General features: G+C 35.8%; 5 protein-coding genes across 8 annotated transcripts; all 5 read left to right on the plus strand.

The window, feature by feature from the left end:
• Window positions 1–708: 708 nt before the first annotated feature.
• Window positions 709–7,496, plus strand: LOC116139391 (probable inactive ATP-dependent zinc metalloprotease FTSHI 1, chloroplastic). The gene is made up of 15 exons (XM_031425071.1): window positions 709–1,605; window positions 1,691–1,775; window positions 2,244–2,678; window positions 2,804–2,857; window positions 2,952–3,017; window positions 3,518–3,613; window positions 3,696–3,824; window positions 4,011–4,063; window positions 4,264–4,459; window positions 5,467–5,581; window positions 5,651–5,925; window positions 6,376–6,459; window positions 6,547–6,659; window positions 6,744–6,993; window positions 7,094–7,496. The coding sequence occupies exons 1-15, from the start codon at window positions 929–931 to the stop codon at window positions 7,286–7,288; spliced, it is 2,823 nt and encodes a 940-aa protein (XP_031280931.1). The 5' UTR covers window positions 709–928; the 3' UTR covers window positions 7,289–7,496.
• A 601-nt stretch (window positions 7,497–8,097) lies between these two features.
• LOC116139384 (SUN domain-containing protein 5) lies at window positions 8,098–12,097 on the plus strand. Of its 3 annotated transcripts, none has more exons than XM_031425063.1 (4): window positions 8,098–8,383; window positions 9,029–10,380; window positions 10,499–10,584; window positions 11,231–12,097. In XM_031425063.1, exons 1-4 carry the CDS (start codon window positions 8,182–8,184, stop codon window positions 11,463–11,465), a joined length of 1,875 nt encoding a protein of 624 aa, XP_031280923.1. In that variant the 5' UTR covers window positions 8,098–8,181; the 3' UTR covers window positions 11,466–12,097. The 3 variants fall into 3 exon arrangements, with proteins under 3 accessions (XP_031280923.1, XP_031280925.1, XP_031280924.1); XM_031425065.1 differs by having other exon boundaries at window positions 10,499–10,574; window positions 11,231–11,319; XM_031425064.1 differs by lacking the exon at window positions 11,231–12,097 and adding an exon at window positions 11,057–11,122.
• Window positions 12,098–12,592: 495 nt separating this feature from the next.
• Window positions 12,593–15,907, plus strand: LOC116139424 (F-box protein SKIP8-like). 2 transcript variants are annotated; one of them, XR_004129452.1, is made up of 4 exons: window positions 12,593–13,330; window positions 13,563–13,759; window positions 14,878–15,212; window positions 15,422–15,907. XR_004129452.1 is itself a non-coding variant. In XM_031425099.1 (3 exons), the coding sequence occupies exons 1-3, from the start codon at window positions 12,887–12,889 to the stop codon at window positions 15,134–15,136; spliced, it is 900 nt and encodes a 299-aa protein (XP_031280959.1). In that variant the 5' UTR covers window positions 12,593–12,886; the 3' UTR covers window positions 15,137–15,315. The 2 variants fall into 2 exon arrangements, 1 of the variants encoding a protein (XP_031280959.1); XM_031425099.1 differs by lacking the exon at window positions 15,422–15,907 and having other exon boundaries at window positions 14,878–15,315.
• Window positions 15,908–21,135: 5,228 nt separating this feature from the next.
• LOC116139417 lies at window positions 21,136–23,144 on the plus strand. Its single transcript, XM_031425094.1, has 3 exons — window positions 21,136–21,489; window positions 21,758–22,000; window positions 22,868–23,144. Exons 1-3 carry the CDS (start codon window positions 21,215–21,217, stop codon window positions 22,899–22,901), a joined length of 552 nt encoding a protein of 183 aa, XP_031280954.1. The 5' UTR covers window positions 21,136–21,214; the 3' UTR covers window positions 22,902–23,144.
• A 494-nt stretch (window positions 23,145–23,638) lies between these two features.
• Window positions 23,639–24,236, plus strand: LOC116139352 (mediator-associated protein 3). Its single transcript, XM_031425030.1, has 2 exons — window positions 23,639–23,987; window positions 24,164–24,236. The coding sequence occupies exon 1, from the start codon at window positions 23,741–23,743 to the stop codon at window positions 23,981–23,983; it is 243 nt and encodes an 80-aa protein (XP_031280890.1). The 5' UTR covers window positions 23,639–23,740; the 3' UTR covers window positions 23,984–23,987; window positions 24,164–24,236.
• The last annotated feature ends 1,297 nt before the right edge of the window (window positions 24,237–25,533 follow it).

A 25,533-nucleotide genomic window follows, 5' to 3' on the forward strand; every position in this document is an offset into this window, starting at 1 on the left:
ATGGGCTTGTGTGTATTCTTACAAATACCTTAATGAATTGCAACCAAAATGAATGCATAAATTAATAATGGGAATTGGGAAGTGTTATTAATCCTCAACTACTTATCTCCTTAGCCTTGTCTCTTTATCAAACAAAAGGATAAAGATAGGACTGTAAATAATATGAAAAATTCCAAACTTCTTTCAGTTTTATTTAAACCTCAAAAACTTTAGAAGCTATCCGTCCATGTGTAGTTCAAATGGCTATGGCGAATTGAGGATAGATACAAGGTCTTAGGATAGATTTTTCATTAGAGTATCTGTAATTTAAGTGAGGGATTGTGATAGTGGATTGCTACGCTAGTCTCCTCCAAAGAGTGGGTTGCTGTGTTAGTCTCCTTCGAGGATTAGTCGAGGTGTGCATAAGTTGATCTCAACACTTTGGTTACGGAAGAAAAATTAAAAAAATAAAAATAAAAACTTTAGAAGCTTAATTTATATAGCGTTTTAAGTATTATCAATGGATTTTGGTTTGTTATTTCTTTTTGTCTTTTCCCAATGAATTAAAAATTTTACTTGAGTATTTTTATGGAGATCATTTCTTGAAGTTCTTGCATTTCAGTCCCATAGTGTTTCCGGCATGACCCAAATTTTAGAAAGAAACCAGACCAACTGACCAAGTGCTCATTTTACAAGTCACAAACCCGAACCGCCAAAACATCGGTTTTGATATAAAACTGAGAAATAAAAAACCCCTCTGCAGTCGCTCCAAGCTCCATTCTTTCTCATTCTGCTTTCATTTCAATTCAACAAAAACCCTGATTTCTTAAATATAAAACCCTGTTTTTCAAATTTCCATAGAAAAATGATGACAAATTCTCACATTTCTTACACAGCTCATCTTAAACCTTAGTTGAGTAAACCTTAATCTGCCATTTACCTCAAGAAAATGACCACCATTGACACTCTCATTTCATTCAGGATTAATGTTCATAAACCCTGCAACTACACAAAATCAATCCCCCGAAATTGTAAACCCTTGAGATTCGCTCGAAAATCTCAGTCAAGAACCCATTTTCTTAATAGATCATTTACAGTTCTGTGTGAATCATCTCAATCGGGTGATACTAGCAAACCTGCCGGAGAAGATTTTGTGTCTAGGGTTTTGAAGGAAAATCCTAGCCAGTTAGAACCCAAGTATCTAATTGGCCAAAGGTTGTATACTTTGAAAGAAAAAGAGAATTTGAGTAAAAAAAATGACCTGGGTATTCTCCGAAGTTTAGCAGAAAAGCTGAATTTGAGAGTAAAACCAGAGAAGGAGAGTGGAAATAAAAATGAGAGTGAAAATGTTTACTTGAAGGATATTTTGAGGGAATATAAAGGGAAGCTATATGTGCCTGAGCAAGTTTTCGGGGCTGAGTTATCGGAGGAGGAGGAATTTAATAAGAATGTGGAGGATTTACCAAAAATGATTATTGAGGATTTTAGGAAGTACATGAAGTGTGATAAGGTCAGGTTGCTAACTTCCAAAGAGGTTGGTGGAGTAGCTTATGCAAATGGATATAGGGATTTTGTTGTAGATTTGAAAGAGATTCCTGGTGATAAGAGCTTGCAAAGAACCAAATGGTAAAATTGATTGGATGATAATTAGTTTTTGCGTTTTGGTTTTGTGGTGTTTTTATGTGGTTTCAGTGTTTTTATGTGTTTGTAGGGCAATGAGGCTGGATGAAAATGAAGTTCAAGCGCTTCTGGAGGAGTACAAGGGTCCACAATATGAAATAGAGAGGCGCATGACGGTGATCATTCTTTAAATCCGTTTGATTTTATTGCTTAAGTCTTACTCTATTTCTGCTTATAAATAACTAAGAAAGCTGGAAGTTTGATAGTAATAGTTTTGTATATGTTTTAAATTAGAAGTAGAGTCACAGAAGTTTCATGCTTGGTTTTAGTTGACAAAATTTATAATAGACTTAAGGTACTATGGTTGCAGGTCACAATTTCAAATTTTCAATCAACTTAATATTTTTGAATAATTTTTTTTTTTTTTTTTAATCATTTAATTTTAATAACTGTCAAGTTTGATTGACTTTGATGTCATTTGATGATAGTTTATATTCTGTTACCTTTAGTAAAGGCTAGATATTCTGTCGATGATCTGTTTGCTCATATTAGCGTAGGTATTAAAACATGTTGTTGACAGAGTTGGCAGATCCTTTTCTTCTGATTAGATATGTCTTCTTCTCTGTTTGTATTTTGTGCTGCAGTCTTGGGTGGGAAAATTGCCAGAATACCCACATCCAGTTGCATCATCCATATCTAGCAGAATGATGGTGGAGCTTGGAATGGTGACAGCTATCATAGCTGCTGCAGCAGCAGTTGTTGGAGGATTCCTTGCTTCGGCAGTCTTTGCTGCAACCAGTTTCATCTTTGCGACAACTGTATATGTTGTATGGCCTATAGTGAAGCCATTTGTTAATCTTTTTCTTGGTTTGATCTCTAGAATCTTAGAGAGAGTACAGGAAAATCTTTTTGATCTTTCCAGTGAAGGAGGAATTTTCACTAGGTTATCTGATTTGTACTCTTATGGTGGTGTTTCTGCCAGCCTTGAGATGCTTAAACCAATCATACTTGTTCTTTTGACCATGGTTCTCCTAGTCCGTTTTACACTTTCAAGAAGACCTAAGAATTTCAGGAAATGGGTAAATATTATTAAGTTTGCAATTAAATCTTGCATCAGTTGTATGCCATGTATCAAGAATGACAGGTTCTGTGCTCTTTGTTTGTTTGACAAGGGAATGCATTATATTATGTCTACATTTTGCAGGATCTATGGCAAGGGATTGATTTTTCACGGTCTAAAGCAGAAGCTCGTGTTGATGTTAGTATCTTATGATGACTCATTTGCCCATATTTATAATTTTAATACGGTCTGAAGTGCAATTTGTTTACATTCTGCAATGCTGTTCTTTCAGGGCTCAACAGGAGTTAAGTTTAGCGATGTAGCAGGGATTGATGAAGCAGTTGAGGAACTTCAGGAGGTATTGTTACCCCTATTTTTTCTCTTCTAATGGTGGTGCTTTTGTTTCTTTTCCTTAATAGGAAATCGTTTTATTAAAGGAGTTAAATAGAAGATGGTGAACCAGTAGTCAACTGTTACTCTACATCACAAAAAATTGTATGTTTTTGCAAGTATTGAGCATTTTCTGGTTACATTGTAGTTCCATCTTTTCAGAAAGCTTGAAAGTGTGAGACTGTTAACAGTTAATAATTTATTTTATCATAGTTTTGTTGTTTGAGACTAGTACAAGAGTATAATTATCTTTTTGTCAATTCCATAGCACATATTGTTCCTTTAATGCTGTTAATTTCTTAATTAATAGTTTCTTGTCAGTTATTTCTCAGAAGACATTTTAGTTAATTTCAAATTGATATTCAATTTATGGAGGTTTTTTTTTTTCGGATTTTGAACTATACTCCTAAACTCTACTAATTGTAATTAATCGAAATTTATCTATTTCTTTCATTTTCTGCTGATTAGTTGGTGAGGTACTTGAAGAATCCCGAACTTTTTGATAAAATGGGGATAAAGCCCCCACATGGGGTTCTACTGGAGGGTCCTCCTGGTTGTGGCAAGGTTTGTTTTATGTGTTATCCAATTTTTCAAACAATGTGGATGAGCTTTTCCTAACACAAACTGAATACTAATGCTTTTCCAGACCTTAGTTGCCAAAGCCATAGCTGGTGAGGCTGGGGTTCCATTTTACCAAATGGCTGGATCTGAGTTTGTTGAAGTCTTAGTTGGTGTTGGTTCTGCTCGTATCAGGGATCTATTTAAGAGAGCTAAGGTGATTAAACTGCTCATTCTTGATTTGATTGCTACCTGGCTTCTTGTTGATTTCAATTGTGGCTTTGGAAGTGTTTGGACTTTTAAGGACACCCAACTTAGTTGGCTATATTGATATAATTGTATAAGTTTCCAAGTTATGATAAAAAAGTTATTTATTTATTTTATTAGATGCTGCTCTGTGCAGGTAAACAAACCATCTGTTATATTCATTGATGAAATCGATGCATTGGCTACTAGGTATGGGGTTCTTGTTGTCACTTGTACTGAATTCCTCCTCTTCACTTGGTAGATCTTAGAATTTCATTATGTGCCACCATGTTTGATTCTACTCTGTCCTAAAAAGCGGCTGCTATATGATTTGATCACTGTTTATGAACTGTTTTGCTCTGCACCAGTTTGTATGTGAATACTTTGAATGATTGTTTTTGCATGATCAGGCGTCAAGGGATTTTCAAGGAAACTACGGACCACTTGTATAATGCAGCCACCCAAGAGAGGGAAACAACATTGAATCAACTCTTGATAGAGCTTGATGGGTTTGATACTGGTAAAGGCGTTATTTTCTTAGCTGCAACAAATCGTAGGGATTTGCTAGATCCTGCACTTCTTCGACCAGGTCGTTTTGATCGAAAGGTTTGTCTTTATCACTGAATCTAGAGACATAACTAGCTGAGCAACATAAGGTGTATTGTTTTATTATTTTGAGTAGTATTTTTGAAATATTATTGTTAAGTTGAGTTGGGTTATTATTATAAGGTAGGATTTGAAAATTAGCAAAAAAAACCCCTAGGTTTGTTAATTTAGCTAAACACCCCCAATAATAAAATGTTTATAAATTGACAAAAACACCCCCTCCCATCCACAGTTGTTATATTCTGGCCACCACCGCCGGAATCTGGCTGGAATCTTATTTCATTGCGCACGACCAGCCAGATCTGGCCGGTCGTGTGCCGTTATGGCCTTTTTCGGCCAGATCCACCACGGATTTGGCCATCAACGACGGCCAAAGATATGGTTGTCATTGACGGTCAACGACGGCCATATAATTACGGTCAAATGTGGCCAAAGATCTGGCCAGAAAAAGCCAGATCAACGCATTACCCGCTAGATCCAGCTAGTAGTGCGCCATTACGCCAGATTTCGATGGTACTTTCTAGAATCTAACAAATGTGGGTGGGTGGGGGTGTTTTTATCCATTTATAAAACTTTTTTGTTGGGGGTGTTTAGTTAAATTAACAAACCTATGGGGGTTTAAAATGGTTAAATATTATAGGATATGATTTTGAGAATAGGGAAACAAACATGCATTTTTTTAAAGATAAGAATAGAGTATTTTGAAAAAAACGAAACAAACACAGTCATAGTGGTTTTAGCAGATAAAGAAAAAAAAAAGTTGATTTTTCCTACTCCTCGGGCTGTTGAACTTGGTCAGATCTGTCATGTCCAATGATGATTTTTGAGAAATATCTGTCATGTTCAATGATAATTTGTCAAGAAATAAGCTGACTAATTGACAATATGTGCATATTTCATATCTTTTCACTGGGGCCTGTTTGATGCATTGTTCTAGCTAACAAACTGCTATAACTTCGTTCAATGGTATTCAGCTGTTGATTGTTGCAATGGCTTTTGTACTGTAGATAAGAATCCGCCCTCCAAATGCAAAAGGGAGAACCGAAATTCTGAAAATTCATGCAAGCAAAGTGAAAATGTCAGATTCTGTCGATTTATCTTCATTTGCCAAAAACTTACCTGGTATGCTTTAACTCTTGGGTTTTACTGAATTTATTATTGCAATTTCTGAATCATGTTTCTTGTTTTCAGGATGGACAGGAGCAAGGTTGGCTCAGCTGGTCCAGGAGGCTGCTCTTGTGGCAGTAAGGAAAGGGCATGACTCCATTCTTCAGTCAGACATGGATGATGCAGTTGACCGACTTACAGTGGGACCCAAACGTATTGGTCTAGACTTAGGTCATCAGGGACAATGTCGTAGAGCTACTACGGAAATGGGACTTGCCATGACTTCTCATCTGCTAAGGCGATACGAAAATGCGGAAGTTGAATGTTGTGATCGCATTTCAATTGTGCCCCGTGGTCAGGTCCTCTTCCAGTTTCCTTATATGTTTCATCCTCTTTTTCTTTCATAAAGTCTTTGGATGCTTTTATTGTCATAAGTAGCCACTTGACCTAAGAGCATAGGTAAGGACACAACATTAGTATTTAAACTTGAACAACTATTATATGTTGAGGACATTGCCCGGTCCCACCTAAAATTTGGCCAAAAACACACCATGCTTGCCGATTAGGTAAAGGATACCTATCACTAGATATGGATTTATCAGGTGGAATGACCCTTTACGTTAGTTAAATCTGCACCATTGGTGATGCAATGTAATCAAATGTAACTACAATAAACCATTAAGAATTACTTAAGGTCTCTAGAGAAGTTCTCTTGTTGTGTGGCTCTGCTGCCTTACTATTAGATTTTGCTTTGTTAAGTGTTTTGTCACTTGTTATCTTTGGTAATGCATATCATGTGTTATGTACAGACACTATCACAATTAATATTTCATCGGCTTGATGATGAATCATACATGTTTGAGCGTCGACCACAGTTGCTACATCGTCTGCAGGTGTGAACTTCTGGCTGACTAGTGTGGTTCTGCTAGTTCTTTTGCTTATTATGTCTTAGTGTTTGATTTAAGTTCATGTCTTTAAAGGTTTTACTCGGAGGAAGGGCTGCAGAAGAGGTTATATATGGACAGGACACATCAAGGGCATCGGTTAACTACCTTGCAGATGCATCTTGGCTGGCACGCAAAATTTTAACCATGTTAGTGCCTTTTCAACTGCAAACTGATTAGGTGGTTGTTTTTGAGAGAAACGTTAATATCTGGTCTTTCTTCTCTTTCAACAGATGGAATTTAGAGAATCCAATGGTTGTACATGGAGAGCCGCCGCCGTGGAGAAAGAACGTTAAATTTGTGGGCCCACGGCTGGACTTTGAAGGATCACTTTATGATGACTATGATCTTATTGAACCCCCAATCAACTTCGATATGGATGATGATGTTGCACGAAGAACCGAAGAGTTATTGCATGAAATGTATGGAAGGACAGTATCTATGCTTCGGAGGCACCATGCAGCATTGCTTAAAGCTGTGAAGGTATTCTTAGCCTTTATACTTTTGATGTTAAAAGAAAAGAAAAAGTGAGTATTCTGAGTAATTTAATTTACTAATGTGATTGTTTGGAGTTGCATTGCAGGTTCTTCTTAATCAGAAAGAAATCAGTGGAGAAGAAATTGACTTTATTTTGAATAATTACCCTCCACAAACACCACTAAGTCATCTTTTGGAGGAGGAAAGTCCAGGAACCCTTCCTTTCATCAAACAAGAACAAAGGACTACTCAATATGCCCTGCCAAATCATTCCAAAGGCCAACGCCTGTCAAAGAGTTAGATTCTGCTTCATTCATGGATCCCAACAACCTTGACACATTAATGTCATAGATTTTGTAATTCTTTTTATATCTTTTTGTTTTTGTTTCTAAAATAATTATAAAAAAAATTACTATTTTTTCTCTTTGAATCAAGCCAAGCTATCTGTAGTGCTGATATTACATGAGATGGAAGTATGATAGGAGTTCATAATTCATTGTTGTTACATATTGTACATTTTTTTTTTTTTTTTTTTTTGGGTATCCAGGCCAGCTTGTGTGCATCTCAATTAGTCTCTTGGGATCTTCAATAGTTACCCTTTATTAGGGATTCGAACTCAGGATCTTTTGAGTAATACACTCAAGAGTCTCAAGCGAACTGTCAAACTATTTAGAGACAGTTATATGTTGTACACTTGTTTTATCATAACATTATTTATTGTTCTAGAATGCAGTTCACCAATTAAAAGGGAAAAATATAATATCAAGTTCCTTTTAAAAGATGGGTAAATTTGTTGGGTAAATATGAGGTATTTGTTGAACAGAAATATGAAGTTTTCCGAATCTGAAACTTGACTGAATTATCTCTTTAATAACCTAGATTAGTAGATTGACTTAATCTTCCAAAGGAAGGGACTAGTGGGGTTGGCTCTGACAGTGTGATTTATTTATTTATTTTTTTACTGCAATCCCGAAGTAAGCGGTTTCTACATGGCACAAAGGAGTTCCGGCAAGACAGGGAAGTAAAGTTCCCATTAGCCACAAATATTTTCACATAAAACTATACTCACGAAATCAGGCAAAAAAAGAAAAAAAAAAAAACGTTGTTTCCAATTTATGTGGCCAGTCCTTCACTCTCTCTTTTTCATGAAACATAAGCTGCTTCCTGCCTGCTTCTTGATCTTGTGGATGAAACATGAAGAAACCTCAAAATGGTTTATGTTCAAATGAAGCCATCATCAAATGTCAAACCAACAAACACAGAAACATTTACAACTCCTGTGATAACAACAAAAACAAAAGAAGCTTCTTTGAGTTCTCATTGTCCCTATTAGTCTCTTTCTGGTTTCTTGTGTTGTTGTTCTACTCTAAACTTGGTCTGAGCCATGATAATTCAGGTACATTTTTTTTATTTTCTCTTGCTTTCTGATAAATTATTGTGCTTCTTCTTCTTATTATTATTGTTATCTTTTCTTGCCCATTTTGTGTTTTGTTATGAATTTCTAGTAAACCCATTTCCTCTCTCTCATGGATTTTTCTCTAATTCTGTTTAATGGCTGGAAAACTAAGGGGTAGCCTTTAATATTGTGGTAAATAAAACTGGCCAGAAAATCATTTAATGCATAGTTCAGTTAATTAAATAATCATAAGAAATTTAGTTGAGTTTCAATTCAATTTCTCTGTTGGAAACGACACCACCAGAAAATATGGGGACCCAATTTTGATGGCGCTCGTTCAAGCATAAAGAAAGTTTCAATACTTGGTCATTCATGGCGCTCATTTTTATGAAGCGTAAAAATATTAATTTTTCCATTAAGTTCTGTGTATGGCCAAATCTGTTTTAATGGTGTCTTATTTGTTATAATCATGGATTATAACGGTTCTTTAATTCAGTGTATGGTTTACATTTTGTGAGCTGAAATGCATTGCTTTCATAGATATCTGAAGTGATAAATAAATTTGTCGTGTTACTTTGTGAGTTATTTGGTTGAATTGTTTCTTTGTTCTCAAATACTAGTATTGTACTGTATGTTTTTTTTCAGGGAATTCAAGTGCTGCTAAAGAAGGCACACCTTGTCATAGTGTCTGCAATGAAAAGTTTTGTGAATCTGCCTCTGTGTATCCACATTTTACAAATGGAAGCCATAATTATTCAAATGGAATGCTGTTAGAACCTAATATGTCAGCAAACTGTAACAACTCCATTCATAATAAGGAATTTGCTACTTACAAGGTCTCTCTTCCTGAAACAAGTAGACTAGAAGAAGTATTTTGGAAGCTTTTAGGTTATGCAGCTTTAGTTTGTGAAGCACAAAAGTACGAAGAGCGAAACGCCAGTAAACCGAAGTTATCAGATGGAAAATCGCCTCACACCACTTATCTCAACTTTGATGAGTTCCGGAGCATCACAAAACAAGAAAAGGGCTGGGGCATGGATAGTCAGCTTGTTAACATCACACATCGGTTTGATCCCGATGGATCAGAATACAATTATGCTTCTGCAAAGAAGGGTGCAAAGGTGGTAGCACATAATAAGGAAGCTAAAGGAGCAACTAACATATTGGGGAATAATCATGATAAATATCTGAGAAACCCTTGTTCAGTGACAGAGAAGTTTGTTGTGATTGAGCTTGCAGAGGAGACTTTGGTTGATGATGTTAAAATTGCAAATTTTGAGCATTATTCTTCTAATTTCAAGGAATTTGAATTGTCTGGTAGTTTGAGTTACCCAACAGAAGTTTGGTCACCACTGGGAAAGTTCATTGCTGCAAATGTCAAGCAACTTCAAAGCTTTAAGCTGCCTGAACCCAAATGGGCAAGGTACTTGAAATTAAGTTTACTTAGTCATTATGGATCAGAATTTTATTGCACTCTGAGTGTGGTGGAGGTATATGGTGTCGATGCAATTGAGCGTATGTTGGAAGATCTCTTTGTGGCCTCTGAAGGAAGTGTACCCAGTAAATCACCAGAGCCCAACTCGACTGAAATTCCTTCTTTGAAACCAGAAGTGGGTTCAACTGACAGTAAAAAAAATGGAAAAATTCAGAATGGGGTGAAGACTGCTGATGTGCAGGCAGAAAACATGGAGGATAGACAAAAACTTGATAAAAATGTGCCAAATCCTTCAAGCAAGATCAAGATTCCTGATCCTGGGAATGAAGTAAGACAACAACCAATTGGCAGAATACCGGGTGACACTATTCTGAGGATCTTGATGCAGAAGGTGAAGTCACTTGAGCAGAATTTATCTGTGCTGGAGGAGTATATCAAAGAACTGAATCGAAGACAACAAGATGTTTTACCAGAGCTTGACAAAGAATTAGTGAGAATATCACTGGTTTTGGAGAAAAGCAAAGTGGAACTTCAAGATATCATCAACTGGAAGGAGACCGTGGTACTATGTCACTGTATTTTTTCCACCTCTTTTTGAGTCTTTTTCTTTTTATATTCTTTGGATAAAGGAACTTTGATGAAAGCACCTAATTTTTTTTATCCCTTTTCTTATTCTTCAGGAAAAAGAATTATCAGACCTTGAGGCATGGAAAGCTGATATCTCATCTCGATTGAATGCATTGGTCACAGAAAATAGTATGTTGAGGTTAGAAATTATTGTGTATTTTATCATCAGTCCTTGTACACCTTTTTCAAAGCAGCTGCTATCTATCCTGTCAAATTTCCTGGCCTTTTTTTGGCAATCATACAGACAACATGAAAATGTTGTATTTCTTGATTGTTTATTTGCTCCAATGCTTCATTCTGAACCATTCAATTAGTGAGTCCCATCTTATATTTTCAATGTAAACAAGGTTTCACTCAATTCAAACTCAAAATTAGCCTTACATCTCACTTTCTTTCTCCAATATCTGTGGCATGACGAATACTTGTTCTACCATCTCAGCTTTTGCTAGGATTCTTTACATGATTCTATTTATTTACAGAGAGGGTATAAGTGATTACCACAGACCGTGTAGTGAATTGAAAACCAGTTTTTTATACTAGTAGTGTATTCCTTTTTCTTTTTTCAAGAATCTACTAATAGTTTATTTTGTTCTCCATCTGAGAGGTTTCAGATCGGAACTGGGCATTGTGATAGATTTTTCACTACTCTTATGCATGTTTTAATGGCTCTAGAACCAGTTATGTGGATCCTAGAATCCCTTCTATACTTTAATATGTCACTATCTAGATAGTAAACTTACCAGCTTATTTTGTATGCCTTTTTACTGTCTTTCTATGTTTTGCAGATTAGATGTTGAAAAAATCATAAACAATCAAGCCAATCTGGAAAGTACAGAACTTGCTGTACTATCAGTGAGTCTTTTCTTTGCAGGGCTAGCAACTCTGAAGCTGGTTTCAGCTCGAGTATCAACATTTTTCGGATCATCTCAGTCTGATAAAGTATGCAGAACCTATAGAGGTTGGGTTTTGATGCTTGTTAGCAGCAGCATGACAATTTTTGTTACCTTACTCTCTAGTTAGTTCTTCTTCTCTTTTAACTTTAGAAAATTAGATCCCTCATCGGCTTCTGGCTTCGGCCTCTCTGTAACCAGGAAACCTGGTGTTATAGAAAATGTTCATTTTTCTTTACCCTCTGAGATCAATGAAAGTTTGGCTCTTCTACTTGACTGCTGTAACTCGTAGAAAATTGTTTATCCTGGCTGAATGCAGATTGTCTTTTTATGCTTATGGAGATTACTGCCTTGAATTTCAATGCGTAAAGTGAAGCAAATTATCATTGTTGCTCTTAAAAATTGTTAAATTATTACAAAGAACTTGAAAAGAATGTCATGATGTAGCTAATTGAGAAGAGCAGAGGAATAATATTAGCCTTGTAAGATCTGTCCTTGAATGATGATTCTTTATTTGGGAAAAAAAAACCCTTCTCCTTTTGTCTTACTCTTCTCCCAAAGCAAAGCAAAATCAAGAATTTTGACCCGTTTCCATACTGACGACACCTTGATAAGAAAGCAAAGCAATAGCCCGCATTCAGAGAATCCACGATTGAGCTTGGGGAGAAGACTTTGATTGACAATTCGGAAAGTTTGCTGCTGCAAATGTCTTCCATATTAAAAGCTCTAAGCTGCCGGCCTGAACCCAGATTGGCGAGCTACTTGAAAGGTAAATTTACTGTTAAAAATAGTAAACAGAAGGAGATCTTGAGAGAATCTCAGTTTACAGGATTGTGTTGGCAAGATTTTGACTAAACCTTAAACAACATAAATGAAGCATGTGTTTTTTCGTGGTTATGATGTCTTTGAATCATGTTGCTTCTTCTTGTTCTTGGACAGTGCCCAACTCTTCTCCTGTCTGTCTCCCTCTTTCAATCTCCGGTTACCATATTCATGAAAATTCTCCTTGATTACCAAATTCATTTTGCCAACATTAATTCCCCTTGTAATCATTATATTAGGTTTATTTAAATGCCCATTTATGAAACAAATCAAATATAAATCATGATTAATGTAGAATTAATTAAATATTAATCAAAGTTCAACTAATGACCTAATCACATTTATTTTTCTTCCTATGAGAAACGACGTCGTTCTCAAAGTTACGTAGTTATCCTCAAACATTGTGACTATTTAAGCTTGACCCAGTACCCACACGTTCGAGTTTCGTCTCTGTCAGTTACAACTCACGAGTTACAAACCTCCCTCTCTTTTTTTTTTCTTTTTTTTTTTTTTTTAATTTAATTTTCTTTCTGCAAATCACTCTCAAGAACAAAACAGTAATCACAGCAATTTTAGAGTTTTCAGGAAACAAACCATTAAAACGAGAACAAGAAAAGCGGAGACACAACGAGTGCCTTCTCTGTTTTTGTTTTTTTTTTTCTCCCCAGCGCTTTTGAATAACACAACATCCTAGGGTTTCATGTTCTTCGTAGCTCATATGTCTTATGAATGGAGATTATCACCTCTGCTTTTTTCTCGCCTCAATTTTTTGTAGTCGCGGTTTCTACACTTTTGTGTTTACTCCTCGCTCTCCTCGCCGTCCGATCAACAAAATCTCCGAAAACAACGGACGAGACTGGTGCTGACGCGTCGGCGAAGAAGAAGCCGTGTAACTGCTCGTGTTCCTGCAACGGTGTTGTCGGAAATAATCATCTGGAATCTGCGGAGTCGGATATGTTGGAGATAGAGAGAAGTACGCCGGTAGCGCCGGCGCCGGCGGTTGTGGTTGAGCGTGGGAGCGGCGCGTCGATGATGGAGCAGTTGGTCCCTGAGATTACAACGCACGCGCTCAGTTATTTGGATTATCCGAGTTTGTGTCGGCTTTCCATGACCAATTCGTTGATGAGAAAAGCTGCTAATGATGATAATGCTTGGAAAGCTCTTTATCATAAGGTAATGTAATTTAATCATTCAACACCTTTGTTAATTAAGTTTTATGTCATGTAAATTCAATTGAATCGCCGCAGTTTACTTTTATATGCTCTGTATTTTTATTGTTAACTTAGTTCACCTAAATAGCCTTGAACAGACATGAGCCACTTCAACAAGTTCTCAGAGATTCCTTCTGTCGGAAGGATTATTCGGAAGATGTCCTTTAAGCTTTCTTTTTCTCTGTGTTTCTTAGGATTTTACATTGGAGCAAGATAGTGTGATGCCGGTCCATGGCTGGAAAGCGTATTATGCGGCTACCAGAGCCATTGTTAATGTTAATGCAGAATTTTTTAACATCATCAGAGAGAGGTCTCTTCCTGCGATGGGTCATTTCTGGCTTAATGCAGATTATGTGAAGTGTATTCATGCCTCAGGGGAACTTTTTTCAGGGTATGATGCCTCTAATCTCATTTCAGAAATTATGATTTTAATTGCAAATTGTTAAGTTATAACTTGTGTTATTGTTTTTGTATTGGATTGCTAGATATGAATGATGAGCCTATTTGTGATACATTCTATATGTATGATATCAGATTATATCTATGATAATAGATATGTAGATATAATTAGTCACTATCCATATTTATGAAAACCAGGAATACACTTAAATCTATGCATGCGCTATATATTTTATATTTGGCTCTTGTTCCCCTGTGTAACTGGATATTTGCATGAGTTCCAAATGTTGACCATAGGGGGAAAATGGTGACACTATCTAAACCCTTTCTAACTTTAGAAGCCTTTTGAAGATACACATGCATATTGTGGTTGTGAAGAAGCATTTGCTTCATGAGTGTTGGATGCTGATATAAAAGACTTATATGAGCACATGCATATGCAGGAAAAGATGTTGAATAGAGAAATGAATAATGAAGTGAAAAGATGAACACTTTATCTTGCCCAAAATTGATAAGCATTATGAAGTAGGAAGAATAACACTGCAAAGATTACTAGTTTTACATCTTATTTGATCATGTTTGTGATGCCTATCATGCGTGATTAATATGAGTTGAAAGGGAAACACAGTAAATGTACTATTGAAGCGCAGGTTATACAAGTTGTATTATATTCAATTGTAGGCTTGGGAAATAAGAGGCTGTAGTAGAGGGAACTCTCTCTCTCTCTCTCTCCTTTTTTTTTTTTTTTTTTTTCTTTCTTGGGGGAAATTAGAACATGAAAAGAATATACCTTGAAAAAACATTTAAATTTCTAAAGTATGATAACATGGCTTGAACTCATGATTACTTGTGCTTTGATGTGTTAGGATTTCTCCAGATACTTGGTTGGGTAGTCTGAAGGATCTTTTTCCCCCTTCTAAAGAAAATATTGTCCATGAAGGAGTTTATTTTTGTAGAACAATTGTTAAAATGTTACTAGTTATTGCAGTTGCACTCTCAAGTTTTTAAATTGGCATCTGCTGTCTTCTGAATTGAGTTTACTGTTCGCACGTTTCGTTTACATTAAACAGGAGGGGGTCATCTGTTTTTTTCATTTTTCTTCATTTCCAGGTATAACTCTGTGATTCAGAGTTGGCAGCTTGCATTTAATTGGGAACAAGGGGTTGATTTTCAGGTTCAGGATGTAAAGGCTCGGGTTCTGACAGACATGGCTTGGGTTACAATGAAAACCTACATAGACATCGACGCAGGACCATTTAACATGACTAATGTGTTTGAGTTTCATAATGGACGGTGGTACATGGTGCACCATCACAGTTCAGTGATGCTCATTGATGGAGAGGTGGATCAACAAGTTGTGCATGCGTAAAGAGAAAAAAGAAGATGATACCAATGATAACTTTGATATACTAGATACAGAAATAGTGAGATATTTATTAGCATGAGTAAGTTGCTTGAATTTCTCTATGATTTCATTGGAAGGTCCTTTTAGCTTTTCCAACCTCCATTTTTGGTTGTCTTGTGGTAGAAGAGGTCCTTTTTGTCGCATTTCCTTCTCTATTCTTTGCTTTATAGTTTCCATTATTTTCATTTTGTAATTTTTCACATAAATTTTTTGCATGGGTAAATACATGACCAATGATTCCAAATTTAGCCACAATTCAAGTGATTGAATTTTCAAAGATTGAAAGGGCAAATGAAACCCTTGGGATGCTCTTTGCTAGTTTTGGAGGCAGGTCTGGATATATTGAAAGGTGAAATTTCTGAAAAATGGATGGTAGTTGTCTATGCGCTTAACATTATGTCTCAGTTGTCATATGCACTCTCAGATTGTTAAAAAAAAAAAAAAAAAAAAAAAATATTTACGAAGTAGTTTGTATGTATGATTTTACTTGATTGGGATTTGGGGAATGCTGCCTCATCAGAATGTTAACTCCTGCGAAGCCTGCAAAGCTGTCAGGTATCTTTTCCTAGTGCTGCTGCAATTTCTTTTCAGCAAGAGACAGACCTTTTCCCTCTGCATGAATTGCTTTGAAGAATTTTAACTGTTAACTGTTTGGATGGTTCAAATCGAACCTTATTTTACAAACATATTGATTTAGACTTTGGAGCTTGTTTGACTGGACTTATTTAATATTTATTGGCCGAAAGAGCTTCTTTCCAAATCATATAAGCAATTTTGAATTTTTTTTTTTTTTTATATATTATGTGGTTATATTTTAAAAGTGCTTATAAGGTTATAAAAAAGCTATTTTTAAGTTTATTAAAAATGTTTAAATTTCAAAAATATTTTTATTCAATCTTTTAAATTTCTTCTTAGTCTATTGTTGAATATTAAAACCATGTTTGATAAATTAATATTATAAAACTTTTTTACATTTTTCTAGTCAGACAACAAACAAAATTTTTCATAAAAACTCTATTCTAATAAGCTCCTTTTCCTTAAGCTTGAATAAGTCGTACTAAACGGATCCTTAATCACTGTTAATGTCTGTTAAAAAGGGTATTTTGCGAAAATTTAAGGGTGGGATTATGGATAATGATGTTTAACCAACTATGTTAAATATTGTCAATTAACAGAAGTAAAACATAACATCACAACTCACAAGGCTCCATGGTCCTAACCACTAGACCATGGTTTTAAAAACTGGACTGGATTGGTCGATCTAAGTGGTTAGACCAAGACCCGATCATGTGTTTGGTTTGAATCAATATAAAACCTGGTATTACTCAATAATCCGCTATGAACCACCAATGAACCGCACGAACAGTGTGAACCGCGCGAACATTGTGAACCGCTGGTCCAACCAGACTGCTTGAAAAACCAGTCCAACATCTAAAAAGGGGAAAAAATCCCTAATTTCTCACTTTCTCCTTCCTCTACGCAAAATCCTCTAAAAAATTTTTAACACCATGCTGAAAATCTGAAATCCCACACAAATCGCCACTCAATCTCAATGAACTTCACGCTCTGAAGTCTGAAATCGCAACCATTCCTTGCTGAAATCGATCGCAAATCAACTCTCTGAAATAGCAATGATGCCTTCCTCCCTCACTGGAAATCGACGACGACAGCCTCCATTCCTTGGTGGAAATCGACGATAATAGCTCCATTCCTGGATGACGACGACGACCGGATGACGACAGCTCCATTCCTCCTCTCATTAATGATCCAGTTAAAAAACACACCATTCATGACAGCTCCATTTCGTTTTTCAACTTGTTTTATTAATGCATTTATCATAATATATCAAAGTAAAGTAGGCTTGTGCGTTGAATCTTTTCGGTCTTTGGTGGTCAGTGGAGTGTTGAGTTGTGGGGACTTGGTATTCATTTGAATGGTGAAGCAATTCAAGTTGTTCTTAAACTTCTTTTAAGGAAACAATTTGGCAGCATAATGATGCAAATACTGAAGCTTTATGGTGGAGTAATTCTTGTTATTTCTTTAATATATATATATATATATATATATTTTGTATCAGAACATGAAATGATATTGTTGATCCTTTTCACTGTACATTCCAACACCGAAGCTGAAGCAAAAGAAAGAATCAATTATACAACTAAATAACCAAGAAGGGAACATATTGCACTTAGAATTTCCTACATAGAAAACACATCTTCCAGCTTCTTTGCTTTCTCAATTGTCTTCTGTCAGCTTTCGCCATTCTCACTGGGCTGCCACTCCAATCTGAGGGTAATCTGTTCAAGTCAAAGCCCAAGTATGAGAAAACTAAGTCATTGTCTTATCAAGAGAACAATGAGGTATCGGTAAATTAGGAACTTACATGGGAAACATAAAAGAACTTGAACTTGCATTGCTGCTATTTGACTGACAAGAAATGCTTACTGAATATAGTCAGTGACAATAAACTAAACTAAAATTTCAATCTAATTATCTATAGGAACTTGTATTTTTATTTTTCAATATATTTGGATTAGTCAGTGACAATTTAGTTCTTACATTCCTTAAATCACAGAACAAATTGTATAAAAAGTAAAAATTGAACTTCAACTATAAACAAACTCAGCCACACTTTTCAGAACTGTCTTTAGTAAATTGTTTTGTTTTCTCTGTTTTTCTCATTGTATCATAGCTTTGAAATCAGCCATATCATTGTCATTGTCCAGCAAATGTTCAAGTTCATCTCTCACCTACAAGTTATCAAGTGTAATAATATTAGATATATATTAACAGACTTAAGAAAGACATACTAAATTGTTATTATTTCTTGTGTGAAAGGTAGATAAAGATTAAAAATAAACAATGTCAACATTTGGCTGTTGGTCTTCTTCACAATCTAATAGAGGTAGAACTGATATAACATGGGCACATGTTATTGAGGGTGTAAATCCAAATGGAAGGAAGACATTAAAATGTCTTCACTGTGGGAGGAGGTATTTTTAGAATGAAACAACATCTAGCTGAAACAAATGGGGATGTTGGTGTTTGTTTAAAAGTTCCTTTTGATGTTCAATACTTGATAAGAGAATCACTAAAAGACATTGGGATAAAGAATAAAGAGAAGGCTAATTATAATAAGTATAATACTCCCTACGGTGCTCCCGTACATGGATTTGAGGGAGATATGTTAATGAAGATAGTGAAGGGTTTCATCCATCAGAAATTCACATAAATGAAGTAGGTTTGGCAGTAAAAAACAAAGTACAATGCTAGGCAAATCAAAAATAAAAAAATCTATTGGGGTTGGTGACTATTTTGCTCCAAGGACAATTGGTGGATCTTAACCATCAATTAGGAGTTGTTTAGCTGGAAAAGATGCGACGTGGAGAGCAGACATGACTTTTGCAAGATTCTTTTACGATGCTTGCATCCCAATTAGTGCTGTAAATTCAATTTATCTTCAGCCTTTGGTGGATGTTATAGCTGCAATTGGGCCTGGGTATAAACGCCCAAATTATCATGGTTTGCATGTCAATTTGTTAAGAGATGCAAAGAATGAAGTGCAACTTCTTGTTGATAGTTACAAAAAGATTTGGGAAAATGTTGGATGTACTTTAATAGCTGATGGTTGGACTGATAATTTACATAAGTCATTGATCAATTTTATGGTGTGTTGTCCTAAGAGAGTTTGTTTTGTGAAATCAATTGATGCTTCAGATGTTATGAAGGATGCTGGGACATTGTTGAAAATGTTTGAAGAGGTCGTTTTATGGATTGGATCAAATAGTATTGTCCATTTTGTCTCAGACAATGGATCCAATTATAAAGCTGCTGGAAGAATGTTGTCTGAGAAATATCCGAGTATTACTTGGTCACCTTGTGCAGCACATAGCATAAATTTGGTGTTAAAAGACATAACTGAGATGGATCACATAGTTTATCTTGCGAGACGTGCTTCTAAGGTGACAAAGTTTGTATATAATCATAATAGCTTGGTTGAGAAAAAGACTGGTAATATACATTTAGTTCATGTTCTTGTCAAGTCATAACATAATATGCATTTTTTATAATTGACTAACATCTATTATTTATCAATTGAACATGGTTGGAAAGAAATTGTTTGTCCTTGCGCAACCCGTTTTGCTACAACTTTCATTGCAATGAGAAACTTTCATGAGCAAAAACACGACTTGCAAGCCATAGTGACAAATAAGTCATTTGTAGATTCTCGATATGCAAAAAGTAATAAACGCAAACATGTTATTGACATAATTCTAGATAAAGATTTTTGGGATGATATGGGTAAGATATCCAAAGTTGTGAGTCCATTGATGCGCTTGTTGCGGATTGTTGACTCAAATGAGAAGCCTACAATAGGATATGTGTATGATGACATGTACAGAGTGAAAAATGCAATTAAGAAGTTGTTTAAGAATAAAAAGAGATTGTACAAGCCTTATACACGAATCATTAAGCTACGTTGGGATAAGACGTTGCACCGTGATATCCATGCTGCGGCTTATTATTTGAATCCTGCCTTTAAATATGACGAAGCATCTTTTTGCTCCAAGCCAGAAGTCATGAGTGGTTTCCTTGATACTATTGACAGTAAAGCAAGTGCGTTCAATTTGAACAAGACAAGGTTAGTGGAAGAGAGTATATTATATTCAAACCGGGAGGGAAGCTTTTCTCGTGGGCTTGCTCTTGAAACCGCCAAAACCACACGTCCTGGTATGTAATAGTTATAAAATTTATGAGTGCTTTTGTTTTTGAAGTCTAATTTATTTATTATGTTTAATTTTCAATTAGATGAATGGTGGAGATCATTTAGGTATAGTACTCCAAATTTGTAAAAGTTTGCAATAAAAATTCTTAGCCAAATTTCAAGCCCTTCAGGATGTGAACGAAATTTGAGTGTTTTTGAGCGCATACATACTAAAAAAAGGAATAGATTGGAACATCAAAGGTTGAATGATCTTGTTTTTGTTCACTATAACTTGCATTTGCAAAACATATATAAAACATTGTTAATTACTCAATTATGCATCACTCTTATTGTTATTATCTATTATTTTCCTTGATATTTTACTTGTCATGCTTTTAATATTTCATTATGGTATTTTAGGAGGTGTTACAAGAGAATAAGTTTCGATCCTATTGATTATGAAAGTATCAACAAAACTGAAGGCTGGATAGTTGACGATGAAGAGAAGGTTAGTGAACTTAATTATGAGGAGTTGGAACAAATGTTATATGGAGAAGGATCTATTCATGCTGGAGCTGCTGATCGCCCTTCTTTTTATGATTCAACCGATGGTTCAGAAGGTTAGTTTCAAATATTTAAGTAACTTAGTATCTATTTAAAATTAAATTACAAGTTTTAACTTATGATTTCTATTTTTTACTGAAATTTACGTAGATGATGGTGATGGTTATGATGGTGATGATGGTGATGAATTTTGATACTAGTGTGTGAAGCCCAATCAACATGGACACGGATCAAAGAAAAAACACTTGCTCCAAATGTTTTGTTACTAATTATTATATATTTTGTCATTTAATATGTAATGAATGAATACAACATCATGTTTGGATTTGGACTTTGGATTGTTATTAAATACTTAAGTTATGTTGGGATTGTTATTGAATTTGAACTTTGAATCATGTTGGACAATAATTAAGTTATTATTGTCTTATTAAAAAATGAAAATCTTAAAATAAAATAAAACAAAACAGGTTTTTTTTATGTGTTGACATCATCATGCACGTCATCAACCGGTTGAACTGGTTGACCCATGACCCAGGTAACAGAGCGGGTTGCCCTCCGGTCCGGGTTTTAAAACAGTGGTCAGGACATTGGACTATGAATCCGACATGTCGTCTTCGGATTTAGAATGAGAACGACTATGAATACGGAACATGAATCTCATCTAAAGTTTAGCTTTACATTTGAAACAACAAAATACAAAAGGTAGTTAGTGGCTGTTATCCATTCCCTGTATTTTGAACACAACCCTGAGGAGGAGGAGGAGGAAGAAGAGAATGGCTGCAACAGCCCTTCTCTCAGTGCCAACGCCTCATCAAACTCAACGCCCTTCCATCACTGTCACTAACTCATTATTTCATCCCTCACTTACTTCAATCAAATACCCTTTCAAGCCTTCAACCTCAATCCTTCTCTCCTCTTCTTCTTCTTCTTCTTCTTCTTCTTCTTCTTCAGTTTCTGTTGTAGAAGATAATCCCTATACTCCATCACCTGATCCAGTTCCCGTCCAATCAGATTCTGCCGCTAACGAACCTGACAAGCTTCCTTCCAGGTAAACACCCTTTTTCTTTCTCTAATTTACAGCGGATACTGTTCTGGTTAAAATCTCACTAGTTAGTAACAAATTTGAGAGCCTTAGTTATTTGTTTCAATTTTTTAGCTTCATTTTTACTTTTCACCCCTCTAATCACATCATCTCACATGGGTTTGTATAAATTTATTTTTGAAGAAATTACACCTTTGAGATTATTGGTTCTGGGAAGACTTTATGGATAAGAACTTAGTTTAATTTATAATTTTGTAAACAAACTTTTGGACAGTGGTTGTAAGGCATGTGGCAGAGAGGAAATGGAGAGGGGATGCAATGGTGAGGGAAGGATTCAAGGTGGCATTGCAACAGTTCCAGGGTTTGGTTGGTGGCCAATAAAGGCTTACAGGCCTTGTCCTGGATTTCTGGCGTCTGGTGGTCGGTATCGGCGACAAGGGCAAAGCATGGATGAGGTTGCCTTTGGAAGGGGGGAAAGAAGACCTCCTGTGAGTCCCAGCAGTGAGGTTGAGTCAAGGTAATTTCATTCCTAGTTTCATTTAAATTTGTATGTAGTGCCATTTTGATGACTTTGCAACTAAAAAGAATGCATTAACATGGTGAGGATTCTTGAATCTTGCTGTGGCCTGTGAGGCAGGACTAAGCTTAACTTCTAATGACATAGTTTGATTCAGAAGCATCGTCACCGGAAACTCCTTGCCCTTACTTTGCAGGGCCTTGGTGTACATTACATAGGCGTGCAACGATAGGAAAAATGATGTGTTATGCAATTGGTTTGATGCCAAAAGAATTAGTAAAGAAAAGACCTTCACTTTTTTATCCCTGGTTGCCTGTGTCTGTTGGTGAATCCAACTTTGGCTGAGTTCAATATGGAGTATTACATTAAGTTCCATGTCAGCTTTGTGTAATCCAGTATCAAAGATTAGTTGGCTTATACTTTTGGATTTCAGTTTCCAGAATTTTAGCTAGGAATTTTACGTTCAAATCACTCTTTATCATTAACAAAGACATTTCCAATGCACTCCTTTGTAATAGCTGATGCTTCATTACTGTCTCTCTTCTTATAGTGTTGGTGTACATTTGTCCTGCTGTTTGAACCAGTAAAAACTAGGAAGTAGGATGTCTGGATAATTAAGGCTAAGGGGTGCTTATATATTACTGGTTTAACAGTTTAGTACCACTTTTGTTGTCTTAGCTGCTGGTATTTTGTCCACCAAATTGTTTAATTTTCATCTTTTTCCTTTCAAAGGGTTGTGCCCACATGAAATCGTATTACTTCATTTGCTGATTGACCTTTTTTTCTGTCATGCTTTTCTAAATCTCCAGTTAATATTTTACTGAATTAACAACGCTGAGCTGATATATTTATATTGTACTCTTGCAGCAAGAAACAAGGTCCAGGGAAATTCAAGAAGTAAGCTTCAGTGGAAGAGATGCTATAAGCCTCTCTGAATTGATTTTCTCAAAAATTTTAAGCCCGGTTGCTCTGTTGGAGGGTGATAAGTATAGATTTCTTCCAAGTTTTTCATTTTCATCAAGAAAATGAAGTATTTCTTGTCTGTATTATTCATGATTCTTCATATTTGCTTTTTACAATCCTATACTGTATGAAAAACTTTGGATTTTGGTCATATTGGAATTACAAATTAACTGGGTCAAAACTATCTTCAATATTACAAAGATTCGCCATGCGGTTTAAGTAGAACCCACCACAACATTTTGTTTATCGACGAGCAACGGAACCAGAGGAACCGGAATCGATGCGGAGAAACCGAAAAGTCTGTTTTTCTTTCCTTCATCTCGTCTCGTCCCGGAACTCTGTTTATTGATGTTATCATTCTCAAAGCTTCGAGCCATACCGGTTGAATAAGAGACGGAATTGGTGCTATAAGCGAGAACATTAACGACCCATGAAGTAATACTTAGATAAATTCGTTAAAAAATATGAAGTCTGACCATATATATACACCATAACCATCTACCAAATTGGCGATAAGAAACAAATGCAAATTATGCAACATCTACTTATTGTAGACTTAGAACTTTTTTAACTTTTGGTCAAGGAAATATTTGACTTTTATAAAGAATAGAAAATTATTTAATATTTAGACGAATTTTAAAATGAGCTAGTAAAAGATTTTATATAAGTTATAAATATCGAATACAAATTAGAACCCTAAACGCTGAATTCTGTCGCCGCAGTCTCTGGGGACTGAGAAGAGGAAGAAGAGAGAAGGGAGAAGCAAGACGTAGGAAAATGGAAGCAGAAATCGATAAGGAAACGAGAAGAAAAATCAAGAAAAGCGTGAAAAATATACTCCAAGGAGAAGGAGCAAACTTGTACGTGTTGAACGAGAAATCGGTACGCGAAAAAGCCTCGTCCGACCTTAATCTCGACCTCAACCAACCTTCGTATAAGAAGCTAGTGAGTAGATATGTCGGAGATTTCCTCATACAGGAAAAATCCAAACCCAGAATAAGTGAAAAACCCATGAAATGAACAGGTATCAAGTTTCACTTTAATTTAGATTCTTTTCTTGGAGAAAATTGAAAGGAATTGGATTGGTTAAGATTTTCTGGATTATATACTGATGGGTTGTGTTTGAATGATTTAGCAGCATTGAGCGTCTAATTTTTTTGCTACAAAAGTTAATCGGGTTGTTCCTGATTTTGAATGCAGGCTAAAGCGAGTTCCTGGTTGATTGAAGATGAAGATGAAGATGTGCTAGTTCCTTTGTTATAGTGTTGCAAATATAGTTGTTGAAGCTTGAGAAATGTTGATTTAGTAGTTGAAACACTTCCAATTAAATATTTTTTTTTTCCTTTGAGCTAATTCGAAATTGAGCTGTATCTATAGACTCTGCCAACAATCAATAAAATGGGATTTTCCGCAATAGAGTTCTTCATTTTCATTCACTCAATAACAGTCTCCCCTAAGGCAGTTAGAATTTCAATCCCATAATAAATCATCGGCAATGAAACTTAAAAATCGTAGATCTTTCCTTCCCTATATTCAGTATTCAAGGAGAAACCTCTTTGATGATGAAAATCCGTCTATGATAGTGGAATAGGATGACTCGGTCTAGACCTGGGCAAGGACCGGTCCCAACCGGGTCCGAGCCTGGGCCCGATTGGGACTGGTCCCAATAGGATTAGTCACTCATGCATCTTGGACTGGTTCCAAACCGAGAAATTTTAGGACTCAGGCTGGTCCTTAGGACCGGTCTTGGGCCCATAAGACCTGTGGCTTGGAAAATTTTGTTCTGCCCCCCAACTTTTTTTTTATATTTTTAAAAAATTTATGTAAGGGAGTTTATGTAATTTTTAGGGGCTGGAAAATTTTTTACACCTTCCATATTAGTAAATTTTATAAAATATCAATTTAACCTTTAATGTTTTTGTTAATTTAAAATTATAAAGGGCTTTTAGATAATTTTTTGAGGAGTTTTTTGAAAAAATGCAAATGGGTTGGGGCCTGGGCTTGGGACTGATCCCAGGCTCTAGCCTTGGAGGAGGGTCTGATCTAGGGACCGGTCCCTCCTCCATGGGCTTGGTTTGGGTTTGGGACCAGGTTTCGTAAGACCGATTTTTTAGACCAATTTTTTGGGATTTGTCTCAAATGCCTAGGTCGAAGGATGAGTGTTGGATGTCTTTAAAGTGATAGGACTAGTGTTGTTGAAATGTGCGCATAAGTCTCAGATAAGTGTTGGGATGTCAAGTGGTAGGGCTAGTGTGAACTCGAATGGTAGGACAAGTGTTAGATGGTTAAGACGTACAGTATCATATTCGATTCCCTTAACTCTTAAGATTTAAGAGGGTTATAGTAGTGGGTTTCGATAGACACAGTATTAAATTCTAATCCATTTAAAAGGGTTATAATAGTGGGTTATTGCGCTAATGTTTTTGATAGATTAGTCGAGATGTGTTTAAGCTAGTCTGTGCTATTTGATTGAATAAAAAAATAAAGTAACTTTTGAAACTTTCCTAAACATTTCTGCACCATGGCAAAATAGGTTCTTCATCTATCTACGTGGACTAATACTACTATGA

Source organism: Pistacia vera, unplaced genomic scaffold, assembly GCF_008641045.1.
Source record: "Pistacia vera cultivar Batoury unplaced genomic scaffold, PisVer_v2 Contig350, whole genome shotgun sequence".
In the NCBI taxonomy this organism is placed as follows: Eukaryota; Viridiplantae; Streptophyta; class Magnoliopsida; order Sapindales; family Anacardiaceae; genus Pistacia; species Pistacia vera.

What these genes read in the sequence shown, in the direction of transcription:
- LOC116139391 (XM_031425071.1), top strand. Translation starts at nt 929, where the DNA reads ATGACCACCATTGACACTCTCATTTCATTCAGGATTAATGTTCATAAA. An exon ending in AGCTTGCAAAGAACCAAATG is followed by an intron (nt 1,606 to 1,690) that starts GTAAAATTGATT and finishes ATGTGTTTGTAG; the next exon opens with GGCAATGAGGCTGGATGAAA. An exon ending in GTCCTCCTGGTTGTGGCAAG is followed by an intron (nt 3,614 to 3,695) that starts GTTTGTTTTATG and finishes ATGCTTTTCCAG; the next exon opens with ACCTTAGTTGCCAAAGCCAT.
- LOC116139384 (XM_031425063.1), top strand. Translation starts at nt 8,182, where the DNA reads ATGAAGAAACCTCAAAATGGTTTATGTTCAAATGAAGCCATCATCAAA. An exon ending in TCTGAGCCATGATAATTCAG is followed by an intron (nt 8,384 to 9,028) that starts GTACATTTTTTT and finishes GTTTTTTTTCAG; the next exon opens with GGAATTCAAGTGCTGCTAAA. An exon ending in TCAACTGGAAGGAGACCGTG is followed by an intron (nt 10,381 to 10,498) that starts GTACTATGTCAC and finishes CTTATTCTTCAG; the next exon opens with GAAAAAGAATTATCAGACCT.
- LOC116139424 (XM_031425099.1), top strand. Translation starts at nt 12,887, where the DNA reads ATGGAGATTATCACCTCTGCTTTTTTCTCGCCTCAATTTTTTGTAGTC. An exon ending in GGAAAGCTCTTTATCATAAG is followed by an intron (nt 13,331 to 13,562) that starts GTAATGTAATTT and finishes TGTGTTTCTTAG; the next exon opens with GATTTTACATTGGAGCAAGA. An exon ending in TCAGGGGAACTTTTTTCAGG is followed by an intron (nt 13,760 to 14,877) that starts GTATGATGCCTC and finishes CTTCATTTCCAG; the next exon opens with GTATAACTCTGTGATTCAGA.
- LOC116139417 (XM_031425094.1), top strand. Translation starts at nt 21,215, where the DNA reads ATGGCTGCAACAGCCCTTCTCTCAGTGCCAACGCCTCATCAAACTCAA. An exon ending in CCTGACAAGCTTCCTTCCAG is followed by an intron (nt 21,490 to 21,757) that starts GTAAACACCCTT and finishes ACTTTTGGACAG; the next exon opens with TGGTTGTAAGGCATGTGGCA. An exon ending in AGCAGTGAGGTTGAGTCAAG is followed by an intron (nt 22,001 to 22,867) that starts GTAATTTCATTC and finishes GTACTCTTGCAG; the next exon opens with CAAGAAACAAGGTCCAGGGA.
- LOC116139352 (XM_031425030.1), top strand. Translation starts at nt 23,741, where the DNA reads ATGGAAGCAGAAATCGATAAGGAAACGAGAAGAAAAATCAAGAAAAGC.